The following is a 19806-nucleotide window of genomic DNA, read 5'->3' as shown; positions in this document are numbered from 1 at the left end:
TACAACAAAAATAGGAAAGAAATATATTTTACAGCTATTTTTCTCTTCTGAAATTAGAAAAAAAATACATTGAAAATAGGAAGAAAATAGGAGAAAAATAGGAAAAAAATATATTTTTTGTTATTTAAATTGGAACAAAGAAAAAAATAGAGTAAAAATAGAGGCTGTGTGGAAAATATATAAAAAATATATTTTTATACTATTTTTTCCCCTCACAGAAAATAGTGAAAAAATATTCTAAAACTACAAAGAAATTACAATAAAAATAGGTGAAAAATATATTTTTCAGCTATTTTTCTCTTCTGGAATTAGAAAAAAAATACTTTGAAAATAGAAAGAAAATAGAACAAGAATAGGAAAAAAATATATTTTTTGGTTATTCAATTTGGAACAAAGAAAAAGTAGAAAAAAAATATATTTTTTGTGTGTTTGAAAAAATAGATTTTCCAGTTGCACATCTATTTACTATTTCTTAAATATGTTTACGTATATCAATCATCTAAAAATGTATTTTTTCGCTATTTTCTAATAATTTTAGAAATATTACCTAAAATATATATATTTTCAAGGAAGAACTATGTTTCCTCTGTTTTTGTTTCAAATCATATGGATATGTTCCTGATCTTTCACACTTTTTGTATCACATATTTTATTTTCCTTGCACACACACACTTAAGAAAATTGGTAACATCCCCCCCCCCTTGGCTGTTACTTGAATTAAGTATCTTTACAATGAATGTCCACTCCTGTTATAACAAGGTGCAGGGGAAAGTGAAATAATTATCCTTGCACATACATGTAGGATTGAAGAATCAAGGAAAATTGCCTCATTGTATTGAAACATTGTTGTTAATTGCCACATGCACAACAATACAACAGGAATTGACAAAACTTGCCCTAGAAAATCAGTCTCTCTGCCTTTTGAAATCTGTTCAAAAAAATATCAAAGAGTGACAAAATGATTATAAATTTTGTATTGTATTGGAATTTAATGAATTAAAATTGTTACAAACTATGTTTGAGACATAACAAGCTGTGTATTATTCTTGTCTTATGTGTCAACGATTATCTTACACAGTAAGAAGGTAGTCAGTCGAATTTTTACAAGCTAGCTCGGGGGATAAAATTTTAATATAATGCAATGCAACAAAAACGAACATTCATGAGGATAACCACTAAAGTGTCTCACCAATAAAGGATTTTTTTTTGAATTGTCATAACTTTGTTATTCCTCATTCAATTATGATGAAATTTTCATTTTTTTTTTTTTGGGGGGGGATCTGATGTACTCAATACATGTAAGTTCAAATCACATAACTTTCAATCTTAGAGTACCCTTAAGGATCAATACCAGGCCCATCAACCAAATAAGTGAGACAACTGGTTATAGAAACATTTATTTTACAATGTAAAATGGTCCAAAGAGATCTATGAAGAAAGATTCAGATAAAGGGAACGGAAAAAAAAGAACACCCCGCCCTGTGTAAAGTGAAAGGCTGCACAGCAGATATGGTGGAGGCACCTTTTTTTTTCTTTAATCTAAATAAGTTGGAGTACCCTAACCCTGGCCTGGGTTTTCCAAGATCATTACTTATATTTGGTTCAATTTTTGGCATACTTGTAAAATACTTTCAATAACCTGGAGGGTTTTACAGTAAATCCATATTAATCTTAATCTTAGTACAATTCCTTTTTGTTTCGCACCTGGGCCCCTTTTGTTTGTACATATGTAAAAACTGATAGCATACCCTGATCTATTATTTTGTATTCAATAAATCTAGACCTATTCAGTTTTTTGAAGGAGTGATAGAGGAGTATAGGTTTTTAACTAATAAGTGTGTTTTAATTGAGATCCTGGGGCCCTCGATCACTGCGTCTAAAGAGTTGGCCTGTGATGGTACCTTCATTCTCTGTACTTCTAGCATGGCACTTGTCCTTTGCTGGTAGATGCGATGTATCTGAAGATTTAAAAGAAAAAAAAACAATGAAAAGGAGAATAAACACTACAGAGAATAGGCAACTGTACCATGGCGGGGAACAATCTAACGTTTAGATCAGAATCATCGAGATTTTTAAAAAAAATTGTCAGACTCAGAGAACCAACTAGAGGTCTAATTTCAAAGATAAAAAAGCCATCTCAAGTCCTTACGATTTTCAGGAAAAATTCAGGAAATTTCATTCAGCTTAGTTCAGATAAGATAAATGTGCATGTTTCATCTGAATTATACTTTGAATTCCATGTCATTTTTTCAATACAAGTCACAATGCATGAATTATCATGTTGGGCATGGCAGGTAATTTGTTTTCATTTTCAGCAATTTTTTTATCATCAGAATATTATAAAAAAAGGGGGGGGCCTAGAATCTAGGCCTAGCCAGTCTACAATTATATGAAATATAGGCAGCAGCATTAAAAAATCATTCATATTCAGAGATCTTCGTACAACATACTAATATGCATGGCTAAAATTATCACTCGATCGTTATGTGCGAGGTGCCGCGAAAGCAAGTCAGTTAGCATTAGTGCTCGCCTCAGCCCCGACGCCAGGCATAGCCTGCAGTCCACGGGCCGCTGGCGCGGCGCACGGCCGGTGAGCGGGTTAGGAACAAGGGGATTTGGGAGTCCGGCACGGACGGCAGAGGCAGTACGAAGAAATAAGAATGCCATCGATCGATTTAACAAACTACAAGAAGAAAATCATATAAAATATTTATTTGACTTACTATTTAGCCTACTGCGTATGTCTGCAAAATTTGTTGTCCGAATCTGACCCGTATTCTGTTAGTTAGTGAATCCTTGACGGCCATCTTCAGCTTCTCATAGACGTAGTAACGGCGATCTTTTTCAAAAATTTTATGGCGGTACGAAATCGCGAAGTGCGCATGCGTATATCTCTAGCTGCTTCATCCAAAGAATAAATTTTAGGTAAGCAATGAATTCCAATGCCCGGAGTTAGAAATGAATATTCATTATGAATGACGTATTCTGTAGCGCGCGTAATTTGATAGCGTTGTAGCTAACTAGAGCGACGTGACGTACGTACGTGCAATAGCGTTGTAGAGACGTACTAACTACGGTATTAGGTTACCAGTACTTTAGCCTTATCGATGCCAGTGATGGCTGCACAAGTCCATTTAGAATTGCCAAAATTTGATGTAAAGCTGGGACAAGATGTCCTTTTTGCCCCAAAACTTCGTGTTTAGAGTCCGATTTGTTCGAGGTGTAGAAGGTGGGGTCGTACTAAATCAAATAAGGTAAAGCCGACGACCGAAGGACCCGTAACAATAAAACATTCCGCTGTACTTGTTTAGGGGTTCATTTCAGGGAATATTACCGATAAGAGTATTGTTTTGTTTCCAATACTTGTTAAGGGTAGGCTTTCACACGGCAATACTTGTTAAGGGGTGTATTTTCAGAAAATGGAAATATACGTGTTTAGGGTGCTTTTCGAGACCCCCATGGTCGCGCATGGTATCCACTCGTGAATGGAAGTGCCCCCCCCTGTCCAGGTCTCAGGTAACGCGTGTGGTTACCCGTTAACCCTGTTACCTCCCTTCCCCAGGCCACTACACTGCACATCCACAGGCTTAGGAAGATTTTTAACATTAGGTGGGGTACAAATTTGCAAAGTAAGCGAAGCAAACGGCTCACCCCCCCCCCCCACGGCCGGTGGTCCAGGGGCAAAACTTGCACCAGTTGGAGTCAAGGATTTGCCAGAGGGCTTCTACACTCTTTGAAAGAGAGGCCATTGCCGGGGGTAAAATCCTTTTTTTAAATACCCATTGGCATTGACTAGTGGGTCCAGTGGTAAAGCCCTGATCCCCCTCCCCCCAAAAAATAAGGTTTTACTGCATTTACTTTTTTGTGGGGTATGCCTATATGAAAGCCTGGCGGTGCATGGAGTTAGAGGGAGCCCACCCCCCTCCCCACATGCTAGATAGCTGGGTTTTTACAGCATAAGGGAGCCTTGAGGCTCCATTGGGTCGATGGGGATAAGCCCAACGAAGCTTTAGGTTTACTGTGTTGTGGGGTTATATAATAGGGCCTATGGGTCCACAGCTTGTTATGGGTCATTGAACCCTGGGGGAGGGGGCACCGTGAGCGCCTAACTAGGGTCGAATACATCACTTTTATATGGGATTAGCCTATATAAAAACCTAGGGGTGGAGCCCCCTCCCCTCCACCCCCAAGCCATCCGGGCTTCAAAATATTTGTGGTAACAGCCCCCATCCCCCTCCCTTCCTATAGCCAGTGCACCTGATCAACTTGAAGTCTAGTGGTACCATGCAAGTCTCAGCTCAGGCTCCGATACCTAAGGCTAAGACTAGTTCTGGCTCAGTAGCCTACTAAGTAGGTCTAGCTGCTATTTAGGCCTATCTCTCAAACTTGACCCTCAGCTCAAGGGTATACCCACTCATTCAATGAACAAGGTTATAATATAACCTTGTTCTCGGTTAATCTCCATGTGTGGCAAAATAAGGGTGGCAATGTTTGGCTTATTTTAAAATCTCTTTTTCTTTGGGGCAAATGCTTAATTTTCTTACACTGACAGTTTTCATTACACCTATTATTCATACTACTTGGCTCTTATTTCAATTTGATTCTTTAAATCATTTTTTTCTTAATTAAAAATAGAGATAAAAAAATGAAAAGACCCCGTATTTTACCCTTTTAGTCAGTTCCTTAGACCCCCATTTCAGAGTTTCGTGAGGCACACCCCATCAAAAAATAATTTGAGTGCCCCCCCCCGGGCCTACCGAGATCGAGAAGACTGAAATTAAAATAATTGTGGTAACCAACATAAGTTCTCTACACCGTTCTCCAAAAAACGAGTTCTCTTTGGCACCACATAATCACGTCTCTCTAGGTAACGCGTACAACGCTTTCAAATTACGCGCGCTACAGAATACGTCATTCATAATGAATATTCATTTCTAACTCCGGTCATTGGAATTCATTGCTTACCTATTTTCTATTGATTTATCTATTTATATATTATTTATTTTGTTTTTTATTTACTGGTCTGGCGCATGCAGCAATCATTAAGGTGCTTAAAAGTTCCGCGCGGCCGCGGCGAGCCCCCCCCCCTTTTAAGTCCCTTCACCCTTTATAATTTTCACATGAATAATTAGAGTAAAGAAAATATTAAAAACTTAGATGAAGGTAGAGCCGCGGAGGTAGGGAATTTTGATAGGCGGTGGGTGAGAAATTCAGACAAGCAAACAGTGATTTCATTTTTTAAAGTAATGACCAATACTTTTTCACTTTATTATTTGTCTACACCAGTAAGAAAAAAAATAGTCTGAAAGAGATAATATTACAAACATTGAAAAATATTACTGGTTAAAAAAAACTGACCGACATTGTGACTCTTCAAGTAAGGAAAATAGTTTGAAAGTGGATATACGATCTACAATTTTTGTCTCACCTGCATAGCAGGGTGAGACTATAGGCGCCGCTTTTCCGACGGCGGCGGCGGTGGCGGCGGCGTCAACATAAAATCTTAACCTGAGGTTAAGTTTTTGAAATGACATCATAACTTAGAAAGTATGGACCTAGTTCATGAAACTTGGCCATAAGGTTAATCAAGTATTACTGAACATCCTATTAGAGTTTCATGTCACATGACCAAGGTCAAAGGTCATTAAGTGTTATGGACTCAGTCACTCAATCACCATACTTCCACATCTCAAATTCTCGTTGTTGCAATGAAGAGACCTTATATAGAACAGGCGTATAATGAGATTCATGTTGCCTTCTTTAATCTCTTGTAGTTTCACTTTCAAGCACCATTCAACAACTGAGTTGATTAACCCTGTAACAAGTAAACAAAACAAGAAAGCATTCATAAGAAAAATGCTCCTGTGAAGTGTTACACTGAGTTACTCTTGTGGAGTATTAACTGTGTAAGCATGTATGCTCAATAAATCCATTTACTTTGTTGTAAATAACAATAAGTTCCATTTTCATTCTTATTGTTGTGAACATTTCATATTTATCTCTTTAAGCTTCTCCAAAAAGAGTGAATACAATGAATCCAAATAGAGTGAATACAATGAAATTATGTTAATACTCAATTTCTCTTATACCACTTTTAAATGTATTTCTAACAATACTCCACCTACTTCCAAACTGCAAATTTAGTATATTTAAAACTTGCATTTGTTTACATGCTAAAGATGCATCTTTAAAACAATATGGTTTGGCTGATAAACTGTTGAGATAAAAGAAATGATCAATTTGCTTCTTTTCTATTTCTTTTAGCCAAATCTAAATGTATGTGTTTAAATAATGCATAATTGCATCCATAACAAATTTGTATAAAGCGCCTAGAATTGAAGTCTATACGGAGGCGTATCACACTAAATTTCAAGGAAGAATATCACTCCGCGGTGGACATTGTGCGTAAAGCTTTCACTATGGAAGCTCAACCAAAAATATAGTTCCCTTTTTCCAGTAAATAATGCATATAAACTTATTTCTAAATGTTTGAACCTTCAAATATTTAGCTCAAGTTAATAATAATCTTTGGCTTTCATCACTACTCTTTTCAGCCCAAAAGTTTGAAACAAATCACTTTCACTTTCAATGTCCACTGCGTGAACCTCTACGGCTCTAACTTTACAATATCAACGTACGATACATTTTACATTGAAATAAACGGATTGTTGTAACCTGATACGTGTCATAAAAAACCTAATAAAATAACCATTTATCATATATTTTGTCCTAGAACTTTAAGTAAATACTCAAAAAACATACCTTCAGGTGTGGGATGAATCCCGTTGAAATTAATAAAGTTTTGGAGTCATAATAAGCAATCTGCTAACTGGACTTTCTTGGCAAAACTGCCGCTGTGGTACCAAAAAATGTGATCTCGGCAATTGCACAATTGTATGCTTGTAGTTTCTTTTACCAGTCGCCTAAAAACAAATATAACTGTGAAAGCTACGATAACGTTAAGTTTTACTTGAGTAGAGCGAAGCTTCTAAATATTTGCAATGATACGAATTTCGAGAGATTTCTTATTATTTTTTATGTGCCAAGATTTTAAAAAATATTAGCTGAACATATTATTCAAAGGATTAATTACATATATATTAAACAAGTAAATGCATGCTGCAATTTAACATATTCATTTAGCAAATTATTCCAAAAAAATATGTTGCCATGACATTTAGGGTCAATGAACTTAGACCATGTTGGAGGAATCAACATCAAAATCTTAACCTGAGGTTAAGTTTTTGAAATGTCATCATAACTTAGAAAATATATAGACCTAGTTCATGAAACTTGGACATAAGTTTAATCAAGTATCACTGAACATTCTGCATGAGTTTTATGTCACATGATCAAGGTCAAAGGTCATTTAGGGTCAATGAACTTTTGCCGATTCGAATTGGGGGTACCTGTTGAATTCCCATCATAACTTTGAAAGTTAATGGATATGATTCATGAAACTTGAACATAATAGTAATCAAGCATCACTGAACATTTTGTGCAAGTTTCAGGTCTCATGATTAAGGTCAAAGGTCATTTAGGGTCAATGAACTTTGGCCGAATTGGGGGTATCTGTTGAATTACCTTAATAACTTTGAAAGTTTATTGGTCTATTTCATTAAACTTGGACATTAGAGTAATCAAGTATCACTGAACATCCTGTGGACATTTCAGGTCACATGACCAAGGTCAAAGGTCAATGAACTTTGGCCGAATTGGGTGTATCTGTTGAATTACCATCATAACTCTGAAAGTTTATGAATCTGATTTATGAAACTTGGACATAAGAGTAATTAAGTATCACTGAACATCCTGTGCGAGTTTCAGGTCACATGATCAAGGTCAAAGGTCATGTAAGGTCAATGAACTTTGGCCATGTTGGGGTTTTTTGTTGAATAACCATCATATCAAGTTTATTGGTCTAGTTCATAAAAAGTGGACATAAGAGTAACCATCACTGAACATCTTGTGTGAGTTAGATTAGTTTTCAAAGTCAGCACTGCTGCTATATTGAACTGCGTGATGCAGGTGAGACGGCCAGAGGCATTCCACTTGTTGAAAAATATAGGTAATAAAAAATACCCTGACATTGTGACACTTAATTTAAGCAAGGAAAATAGATTGGAAATAGGTACAAACTTCTTACAAATTTTCGAAAAGAAATGAAAAAAATAGCCTTGCATTAAAGTTAGAAAAATTACGATAATATTGAAGTTGGATACAAAGTTCCTAAAAAAAATTATATAGTAAAAAAATCACCTGACATCAATCAAGAAAAATAATTACAAAAATATAGTTCTTACCATTTGAAAAAATAGATACAAAATAGCCTGGCATCATATGGCAAGTAAAAAAATAGTTGAAAAATAAATGGAAATTTTTAATATAAAAAAATAGATGTAAAATAGTCTGCCATAATGACAGGAAGTATGAAAAATAGATCAAAAATAATAAATCAGGTAAAAAATAGCCAGGCCCTTTTGACACGAAGTCAGAAAAATAGCTTAAAACTAGATACAAAGTTGTTTGACTAGAATAAAATAGATAGAAAATAGCCTTGCCAACGTGGCGAAGTTGAAAAAATAGCAAAAAAATAGTCTGCGCGTTAAAAATAGAACTAATTCATCATGTTTTTTTTCTATATCACTTGTTAAAATAGCAAAAAAATAGCATGCGCGTTAAAAATAGAAATAAAATAGCATATTTTTTTCTATTTCACCTGTAAAAATAGCAGAAAAATAACATGTGCCTTAAAAACAGACATAAAATAGACTATTTTATTATATTTCACCTGTAAAAATAGAAAAAAATAGCATGCGCCTTTAAAATAGATATAAAATAGCCTATTTTTTTTCTATTTCACCTCTAAAAATAGCCCCAAAATAGCATGCGCGATAAAAGTAGAAATAAAATAGCCTATTTTTTTTCTATTTCACCTGTAAAAATAGTATAAAAATAGTCGGCGAGTAAAAAATAGGAAAAAAATAAACTATTTTTTTTCTATTTCATTTGTAAAAATAGTAAAAAAATAGTCCCCTATTACTAAAAATAGTCAAAAAATAGAGAGAAAATAGGGGGAAAATATATTTTCTCGCAGCAAAAAACTACTAGGGTATGTCTAATGACATACCATCTATCCATGTGGAGTGTATGCTACAGCAAATAAAGACTGATCAAGACAAAAATCATTGCCTTGACAATTTCATTGGCATCCATGGTGTTGCTGTGCTTTGAGATCAAGGATGCTCTTTTGGCTTGTCTTACAAAATTATTTTTTTTATAGTTAGGATGTTGTAATTTCATGCTCTATATTAAAAAAAAAATGTGTCCATGAGGTATACAAAGTGTGTGGGCTATAAGTATCAATATGTATAATAACTCTACCGGAACTTCAGATTTTTATTTTCTAGTTTCTTTAGAGTATAGACTGCTGATCATGAACAATTTTTGTGCCATTTATATATACCTGAAAAGTTTCAAGGAAAATTGACAATATTTTATGAATTCATGGCAACATGTATATCACATTTTATGTTCATTTTGTGTATTGAAAATTTGTTAATAATAATAATAATACATTGTATTTATATAGCGCTTAATATGTGATGTTTCTAAGCGCTTTACAAAACAATTAAATAGCATACATCAATAACATTGGACAGTTAACATACAAGAAAGGAAATGTACAGTGTAAAGTATTTTAATATAACAAATTACAAATTAGCTAAGAAAACTGCCTACTCAAGTTGGGAAGTACATGAACAAATAATGAAAATAATAAAAACTATGACGTTTATTAATTAAATAGTTCGAGTACAATCAGTTTAAACAAATGAATTATCAGAAATACCATGACATATGCATTATGTTCGAACAATAAAACAGGCAATAGCTAAACATAAACAAGAAATCAAGGAATAATCGTTTGATATTGACAAGATTAACTTAAAACTTAAAAACTTTAAGGAAGAATTGTAGAGGTAAGTTTTGAGAAAAGCTTTGAATGATTCGAATGACGGGGCATCCCTCAATTCTATGGGAAGGCCATTCCAAAGCTTTGGAGCAACAACACTAAATGCTCGGTTCCCATACCTTGTCCGAGCTTGAAACCTCAAGTCAGATGGATGAACAAGTGGATTCATACCTAACACAGTTTATTTATACAACTGCACTAAATATGTCTGCAGTGCATTAAAAGATATGATTTTGAATTGAAAGTAATGTATATGTCAGCAATGTTTCATATAGTTGATATAATACATGGAATGGAGTCTCACATACAATGTAGATAAGTCTTGATTAATAGGAACCTTTAGTCAGTTGAAATAGATAATTATTATTATCCCTATAGCTTCCTACATGTATTGCATTTTTAGCTAAAAATTGACTCTGTTGAAAATAGAATGACCTTTTATGAAATCCTTTTTTATATGACTTCACTTCAGTGCAATTAGTCTTTAAATAGTATGCAGTGAAGTTTTTGCATAATAATTTTAAGGGAGCTTCTTTCCATATGTCAATATCAAAAGGGGGAAAATGCCTCTTCTGTTTCAGGAAATCATAAATTCTGTTTCACTTACAAGGCAAGGATAACACATTAAACCATGGACCCTATGATTAAACTCAATGATATTTGTGTAACCTTAATAATAGTATTATATGTATCCAGGTACGGCACTGGAATACCACAATAATTTAAATGGAATTACCCAAATGACCTGGGCCAAGTGCAATGGAATAATTGATTTTGTGGGAAATCATTTAATTTCAAAAAGATAAAAACTTTGGTGGATTCCAGAATTGACTGAATACTGCATTTTCATTTTCTGTGTATCACTGCAAATCATCTTTAAGCTCATTCAGTGAAAGCCATTGAGTTTATTTACATGTACCTTACATTTCACCGAAATTGATATTTCAAGTGTAAATTGCACACAGTGCTTCAGATATAATGATTTCCCCATCCCTCTTAGATGTTTACCTTTACCAGAAATATGTTTGCTTTTATTATGGCTCTACGATATGCAGATTATTTCCATGTGATCAGGGGCCCGTTGCAGAAAGAGTTGCAATCAATCGCAACTCTAAAAATCATGCGCAATTTGATTTTCGACCAATCAACAACGCGCATTTGGGACTTGCGCATGATTTTTAGAGTTGCGATTGATTGCAACTCTTTCTGTACATGTAGATATATAATGATTGTTATAAAAGTATTCTTATTCTTCTTTAAATGTTCATTTCACATGAAGAAAAATATATCATAATGTATTGTGTAAGTTCAGCATTATACCTGGTTCAAATTTTTCATTATGAGAGATCATATATTTTAAAAATCCCTTTTCTGTATAAACAGATGTGTGCGAAATTAGTGCCCGATCTATGTGATTTTCTGGGGGGAAAATAACGTGATTTGTGTTAATGTTGTTATTTTGAAGTTCATTAGTTCCACTGCTTATGCTTATACCTCACCTCAATTTTTTAATTCATCCAACCCCACCCCCAACCCCAAACAATCACTTGAACCCCATCATGCACTGCCTCACTTGGATCCATTCGTCATCATCCACCACCATGGCAACACAGGGTCGCAATGCCAGCATGACCTCACTCAAAGAGGTAGATTAACAGAGTGTGCTCAAAGCTGTACCCATTATTGCATGCTAACTTTTTGTGCAGTAGACAGAGTTTAATAGATCAGTTGTTTTGCTTGGGCTTCTTGATTGTGTAGAGATACAAGTAACCTCGCTTTTAGTATGAATATTACTTTCCTTCTTTCATGTTAAAACAGCATGGGACTAACCTGTCTAACACTAATTTGTCTCTTTTATAAAAGCTTAACAAAGCAATGATGACATATATCCGTGGATGAATAAAATGTAATAGATAATTTGAAATAAAAAGTAAATAAAAATATTGAAATTAATGTTTGTCTCCCCTGCATAGCAGAGTGAGACTATAGACCCTGCTTTTCTGACAGCGGCGGCGTCAAAATCAAATCTTAACCTAAGGTTAAGTTTATGAAATGTCATCATAACTTAGTTCATAAAACTTGGTCATAATGGTAATCAGGTATCACTGAACATCCTGTTTTAAGTTTCAAGTCACATGGCCAAGGTCAAAGGTCGTTTAGGGTCAATGAACTTTGGCCATGTTAGGGGTATTTTTGTATTTCAAGCGGGAGAGTTGGAGTCTCAGTAATATTCCTTATGAAGAGATGAGTTCCTATTGCCAATAGCAGTAATGCAATATTTGATTGCACAACATTTGATAGATTTAAACTTGATCTATGTTCATATGGGAGACAATGTCAATTATTTTGTCATTATGCAGTAGACATCAATGCTGATAAGATTGTAAATGAAACAGACTTTTCAATGATTTCATCAAATGATGTTTCTCAATGTGTTTTGACTATGCAAATTTCAATTGCATGAAATAGAATAATAAGGGGTGCCTTTCATGAAACCAGCTTCATCATTATATCTATTATGGTATCTTGATATTGATTGGCTAATGATCTATGTTTTTTTTGGAAGCCACTCTTGATAGTGGAGTTGCCATGTAATTTCATGCATTGATGCCCATAATTCTACAAAGTGTTTTAATCCTAAATCTCCCAGGGTATTTTGATTCGTGTCATTCCGGGGGGCCATTATGGCCCCCTCTTAAGATCTCGGCTGTGGATTGCGCGATCACAACGAAAATTTGCATGATGGTAGAGAATGACGTAATCTATGCAGTTGCATTGGTAAATTTAACTAAATTCATATATTTTTATTTTATATGAATTGATTATGCTAATTTATTCATGAAATCATACTTTTTGCTCTGATTCACTAAATAAAGCTCCTAGAATGCTATTTTTGTGAATATATTCTTTGTAGCATTCCTAACAATTCTGAATGAAATTCTGGTTTCTTATGTATTTTATTGTTTTTAAAATTTCTTATGTATTTTTTGTTTTTTTGACTTTTTGTTTTTTCATTGTTTTTTCGATGGAAATCGTTCTAATTCTGATCATAAACAAGGCAAAATTAATTAAGTTTAATCAGTAAAAGTAGAAATTATGATACATTTATGAATTTTGGCTAAATACACAATTTGCATTGGATTTGTACATGAAATCACGTTTATGAGCAATTTTTGGTCTGACATGCATTTACATAATGTTGCGTAATGTCGTAACCGCGTACCCGGGCGTTCTATGGTTTCAAAATTTGCGCGAGACTTGAAACTAAAAAGTCAGCAGCGAGGTCAAAAAATTTTGCGCAGCAGATATATCGCGAAAATTGTCGAGGGGGGGGCCATTATGTCCCCCCCCAGGAGAACTAGGGTTAAATTATTTGTATTCTTCTGCCAATTAACTTAACAATCCTCTTTCTAATTTCTAAAAGATAACTACTTTTTTTCCTGCTCAATACATAAAATATTACTTGATTTTAAATGTACATATTGATATATCAACTCTTTTTTCTTGTGTGTTTTGCTTGCATCTTTCAATACTCTGATGCTACATGTGTCTTTCTAGAGTACCGAAGTGATGATGTCACAGAAAACCTTTTTTTTTGCATTCCAGCATTTTTATACAATATTCTGGTGGAGCATGATGAAATACCCCCACTTCCAAAATTTGGTGAGAATCGGTCCATGGGGGCCTAAAGCCTGTGTATAGCTTTGTTAAAGGGTCAATAATGTGATTGATAATCGAATATCATCTAATATGACAGTCTTACTGAAGCGTAGAGACCGTTAGATATTTTTTCAATTGCACTTCTCTGAGAAAATTTCAAATATTCAAATCTTGGATATATAGCGCCCTCTCTCGGCGATGCTTGTTTTAAATTTAAAAAAAAATGGGCATTCAAGCACTTATCTTATAAATTTAGTGATTAGATATCCAAAAGTTACAGACAAAGAACATATCTTGAAAGTTTCAGCCCATTCCATGATATGGAATAGGATTTATTTGAAAGACGAAAACACACAGATATTTTAATTTGATCGGGTGACCCGATCAAGTTAAATTTCCATGTAAAATCGCAAAATTTATCCTGTAAAACACATTTTCATTTCATATCCTCCACATCATAACTGTTATAGGGCATATCCATTCATATTAGCTAGCAATGACTTGGAATAGTGATAGGTGCATTTTGGTGGATTTACCAAAACTATGCACAAGCTTAAGATATGACTTCATGAATACATAAGGCCCATTGAAGTCAATGTATTATCGGCCTGGTTCCTAACATCTAGAACCAGGCCAAGAATACATGGACTTCAATGAGGCTAATTATGTATTCATGAGGTCATATCTTGGGGCCCCCTGGACCGATTCCCACCATATTTAGGTTGTGGGGTTTTCCATCGTGCTCTACCAAAATATGGTATAAAAAATGCTGAAATTCAAAAGTGAAAATTGATGACGTCACACTTCAGTACTCTATAACCATGCTTCGTATCTATGATATTTGCAGTGATATAGCTATTTAGTGATAGATTAAAACACTTGATGATGGTGTTCAGATTTCTGAAATTCATATCCTATTTTATTTGTAGACATGATTATCAAGTAGAAAAAAAAATCAGTTGCAACTTCTTAAACACATGTGATACTGTGTCAAAGATATTTTTCCATTTGATTTTGCTTTTTAATCAATATTTTACAACATTGTGGTAATCAGTCCACCTACCCATAAATTTTTTTTTTTTTGGTGAGATTCTTTAAAAATTGTTTTTCTTATTGCAAAAACTGTACATCAGAAAACTTGGGACTTGATAAGGACATCCCATAAGGGTTGTTTTTAATTAAGTCATAGGACACTAAAGACATGAAGGAGTTTTCAACAGGTTTAACTGTGTGATGTATTTGATTTTGTTGAAAATTCAATGGCTGAGAAGATTGGTACTTAATATTAATGGGTTGAATATAGATCTAGATCCAATATAGATCTTGATCTAGATCTATGTTCAACCCATTAATAGTAAGTGTCGTTCTAGATCTAGATCAAGGAAGAATAATTTTACCACCTTAAATTGGTTGGCCAGAACAGGACCCTCGTAATTATTTTAGGAATTATAGAGAAGGGAAAGTAAATAGTAGGCCTACCACTATATTTGCTTTGCCTTTTTTCCTTGATAAATTGGCAAAACTAATAGGTCTGCATTTTTTGATTGAATAAAAATCAGATTTCGAATTTCTTGCCAAAAAATGTGATCCCACTGAGAGTGTTCCCGTAGTCCAAGATCGCTTTACATGAAGTCAGGGTGCTTCATAAGCACTTGCCCGGGGCAAGTAAAAGTTAAGAGTCGGGCAAGTGTTTTGAAGTAAAGACCAAAACTACTTGCCCAAATTGGGCAAGCCAAATTCTCACAGAAGGTTGACCAAAATTAGGGTCGATGTGATATGATTTTGACCCTAATTTTGGTCATGGCAGGCAAGATAAAATCACTTTGGAAAAAGAAATGCAATAACAATATAGATCAGTTCATGTCAAAAGAGAAAAAAGGTCAATGGTTTGTAAAACCGCAAAACTTTCTTTTAAAGATGTGGAACTATTTTTTCAAGAATTTTTTTCGGGCAAGTGAAATAGATTTTTGGGCAAGTATATTTCAACTATTTAAAAATCTACTTGCCGGACTGGGCAAATGCTTCTAAGAAGTTATGTAGCACCCTGAATGAAGTGGTTTTGATATCCACTTTGGGGCAATGAGATGGGATTGCTATAGCATAGCAATCATCCAAACTGGTTTCCTGAACCGGTTTCCACTAAAATAGATTGTTTTGAGAATGGGGTCTTTGAGTACCTATATTAGGGGCGATTACATTTTCGCATGGAATCCAGCTATTTCGCAACATTTTTCAACCTATTGTCCAAACAAACAAAGAACTTCAATTTGTTTTGTGGTAATAATAGAGTTCTACTGGGTAGACATATACAAAATTGACAACCAACAAAAATATGCTGTTCATGGGTGAATTAGAGGTGAAAATGTTGTGTGTCGTACGGGACATTTCTGAGTCCCGTACGACAAACAACATTTTCGCCCGTAATTCAGCCATAGTAAAATATTTTTTGTTGGTAATCAGTTTTTCACATGACTACCCACTATAACTTTATTATTGACCAACAATAATTTTTCATTGCTCAAGCAACCAGCTAAGAGACTAGAAATTGTTGACAAAATGTCCTGTACGACACGTATGGAATCGCCCTTAGGAGGTTTTGGGGTCCATACTTCATGTGCACTTGATGTCATCTTTAAAATTATGAATGGGATTCTCAAATTGTGTGAACACCGCATTCAAGGGTCGCATGTTTCCTGCATGCTGTAGCACTGAACTTTGCATATGATCTGATCTAACTTAACAATTTTGCTTGCTTTATCACTAGTGGTTACCATGACATTATAGTTGGCAATATTTCTTTGCTTCACACTTTAAAAAATAGTACAGACCATTTTCCCCAGGTCAGCATCACTCCAGTGTGGACTATTCTATGGTGAATCAATGAAAGTGTAAAATGCCTCTTTTCCTAACGTGCAATTCTATTGCTTTTCGTTTACCACAGCTAATTTGTTAGGGTCTCGTCACTTTGTACTTGTCAGTTTAGTACAAACAGGAGGCATGAATTCATATTGATTGAACTAATATGTAGGCATACCTTTTCCCCCTTACATTTAAGTAATATCAAATGCAAATGCAAGTGAAAGTTTTTTTTTATTGCAGATTTTTATACAGTGCATAAGCCATAACAAAGGGTATCTTTATTCAGTGCTCATAGGACTTATGTTTCAATATCTGCCATAATAAGATTTAAAGGTTTTTTCTCTCATTAAATACTGTAAGTTATGTGAAAATGATTCATTAGCATCGCTATCTCATATTACCAGCAATATTCTGCAAATAGTACATCTGCATGATTATGTTGTGAATTTTTTTATGACCCAAGGACAGCCACGTCCATGAAAGCAGAAAATAAAAGCAGCTTTGGAAATCTTGTAACATAATGGCTTCCTATTGAGCTTGTCAATTAGAAGGCAAAAAATAAAACGATATTTCCTTTATCTCAGACTAGCCCTCGTATAAAAACCCCCCAGTTTTTTAACAAATAGAATTGGTTATAATTGACTAATGGTCAGTTTGAACATTGTCCATATTATCAGAGGATACTTATGTGTGAACAAGCCCAAATCTCCATATATAAATAGATTTAGGAGCTCTATAACTAAAACAAATACCAATTAACCAATATATACAATAATATGTAAATTTCTTGCATTTTCATATTTGTAAACATCAGGAAAGTGAAATGATTTTAGGACCCTTCTACCTACATGTGTCTGCTTAGCTTGTTTTTTGTCTGATGTACATACAAATTCACATATTTAAAAAAAAAAATATTCTTCATACAATTCTTTATCAGTCATTTATTTTTCTGTATTTAAATTATCTATCTCTATGTCTAAATATCAGGCCTGTTAAATATTACTCTGATCTCTTACTTTACCTCTATCTGTACTTATCCATTGATCTCTTTCATTCTCTGTTTTTAAATCTACCGACACACATCTGTCTATCTTTCTCTCTCCCTCTCTCTCTCACTCTTTTCAGTCTATGGCCCATATTACAAACTCTAAATTATGAAGCCATGATCTACATACATGTTGATCTGTGTTGAAGTTTTGGTGGCCAAAAATAGTCAGAACTTTATTTTATGTTTACTCGACTCTCTTCTATGATAACAGTATCAAAAGCCAGATTTACATCCAGATTGTAACCTAATTTGTTACAATGATTTTCACAATGAATGTAACAATGGGCTTGATTCCTGCATCTAGAGATGTATAGCATATTTGGCTTGCTGTAGTGAATTCACAGATGTACACCACATTTGGATTAAATCCGAGTTCAAGATACATATATGTGCTTTAAAAATCTTTATCTATATCTAGTCATTCCCAGTTTGCCAAGTCTAGAACTTGATGTTTGTGTGTATAGGTGTATCTATCTCTGTAATCAATCACCTATCTTTCCTCCTATATGTCTGAATTAAAGGGATGTTCCAGGCTGAAAATATTTATATCTAAATAAATAGAGTAAAATTCACAGAGCAAAATGCTGAAATTTTCATCAAAGTCGGATAAAAAATAACAAAGTTATTGAATTTTATCAATATTTTGTGAAAACAGTTACATGCCCATCGTCATGAATATTCATTAGGTGGGCTGATGGTGTCATATCCCCACTTTCCTTTTTCTTATGTTATTACATGAAATCATAATTGTTTCATTTTTCATACTATGTGAGAATAACCTAATTTCATATAATAAAATGCAAAACAACAAGTGGGGATATGACATCAGCCCACCTAATGAATATTCATGAAGACATGCTTATAATTGTTTCACCAGAATAATGCAAATCTTTAAAATTCAATAACATCATTATTTGTCATCCGATTTTGATCAAATTTTCAGCCTTTTGCTCTGTGAATTTTACTATATTTATTGAGATATGAATATCTCCAGCCCGGACCATCCCTTTAAGGATGTTCCACAGTTCAAATGAAGCTCATGTCATTTGACCTTACTTTGCATAGAATCAATTTGGTCTATAAGGAGGCTAAAAATGCAAACAATCATACGTTCATGTGCATATTCTATATGGGATCTTACAGTTTTACAAATTGCGTCATTGCGTCTTGGGGAGAATAACATTATCAAAGTTTTGTAAGTCTCCTAGACCTTGCAGATCACAGCAATGAGTTTGAATTTATATTACTCCATCAAAACCCATGTAAATTTTGTCTTTTTCCCCAATTTGATAAAATATTGTAAATACTAAATAAGACAGATTGTATTTTGTCCCATACACTCTTTTAAACTGACAGTGCCCTCATAGTGGAAATAAATTCAAAAATTGTGAAAATCACAAAAAAACGTACAGCTATGAAGTCATTAGAATTCAAAACAATGTATGTAAAATGTGTGCAACATAACTATGGAATGTCCTAATAACTGAATTATGTAATATACCCTAGATTTAAAATTTTAAATGAAATATATACCCAATATTATTAAAATTGTTATTTTTACTTATTTGCTCAACATCAAATCTCACACTTTCAAAATCTTATCATTATATGACCTGTCCTATTTAAACTGCATGTATGAATCTCTTAAGACATAAGGACCTTGTTTTTTTTTCTTCATAAATTCAAATGTGTTTTGCATTTTCTTATTATTTTCAGCATGGAACATATGCAGGCAAGAGAAAGCTGTCAGGTCCTGAAGTAGCACTGTGCAAAAGTAAGTATGTCTCATATAGCATTATTATTGTCTGACACTTCCATTTGAGTGATTTATATTACTCTATGCTTAGTAGGATTCAAGTATTTTTATTCATGATTACGAACCATCTTAATGTCATTAACAAAATCCTTTTGTCACATTTTAACAGGGTGGTCTTCTCTGTTGAAAAGAGACAGAAAGATTTTCAGTAGTGAAAATACTTTTTTTTTCATGGGAACCTGTGTTGTTTAAAAAATATATAGGAATATATATAAACATTTACACCGGTGTGTTACTTGGTACTTGGTTGGAATTCCTCCAAAATACTCCTGATGGAATTTTAACTGGAGGTTGTGGTGGTTGAGGGTGGATTTAGGGAGCTTTTAGAATTGCAGCTTTGAATTTATCTGTGTCAGTTTGACATACCAGGGTAGGGTGGAGATCATTCCACGATGGAATTGTGCGGGGAAAGAAAGAGTTCTTGTATACATCGAGCCTGGAAGAAGGTAC

General features: G+C 34.1%; 1 protein-coding gene and 1 long non-coding RNA gene across 3 annotated transcripts in view; one reads left to right on the top strand and one right to left on the bottom strand.

The window, feature by feature from the left end:
- The window catches only part of LOC121415358 (high affinity cAMP-specific and IBMX-insensitive 3',5'-cyclic phosphodiesterase 8B-like), an 84488-nt gene that overhangs the window by 51493 nt on the left and 13189 nt on the right, over positions 1 to 19806 (top strand). For both annotated transcript variants that reach the window (XM_041608542.1, XM_041608541.1), the window contains exon 11: positions 19257 to 19314. In XM_041608542.1, coding sequence (XP_041464476.1) covers positions 19257 to 19314 — 58 coding nt within the window. The remainder of the gene's footprint in view (positions 1 to 19256; positions 19315 to 19806) is intronic.
- On the bottom strand, positions 5641 to 7169 carry LOC121415359. The gene is made up of 2 exons (XR_005970002.1): positions 6763 to 7169; positions 5641 to 5815 (listed from the first exon to the last, which is right to left on the bottom strand). It is a non-coding gene; the product is annotated as an uncharacterized LOC121415359 (long non-coding RNA).

Source organism: Lytechinus variegatus, chromosome 5, assembly GCF_018143015.1.
Source record: "Lytechinus variegatus isolate NC3 chromosome 5, Lvar_3.0, whole genome shotgun sequence".
Classification (NCBI taxonomy): Eukaryota; Metazoa; Echinodermata; class Echinoidea; order Temnopleuroida; family Toxopneustidae; genus Lytechinus; species Lytechinus variegatus.
Note: the sequence above shows the minus strand (reverse complement) of the source record. Positions and strands in the feature narration are given on the sequence as shown.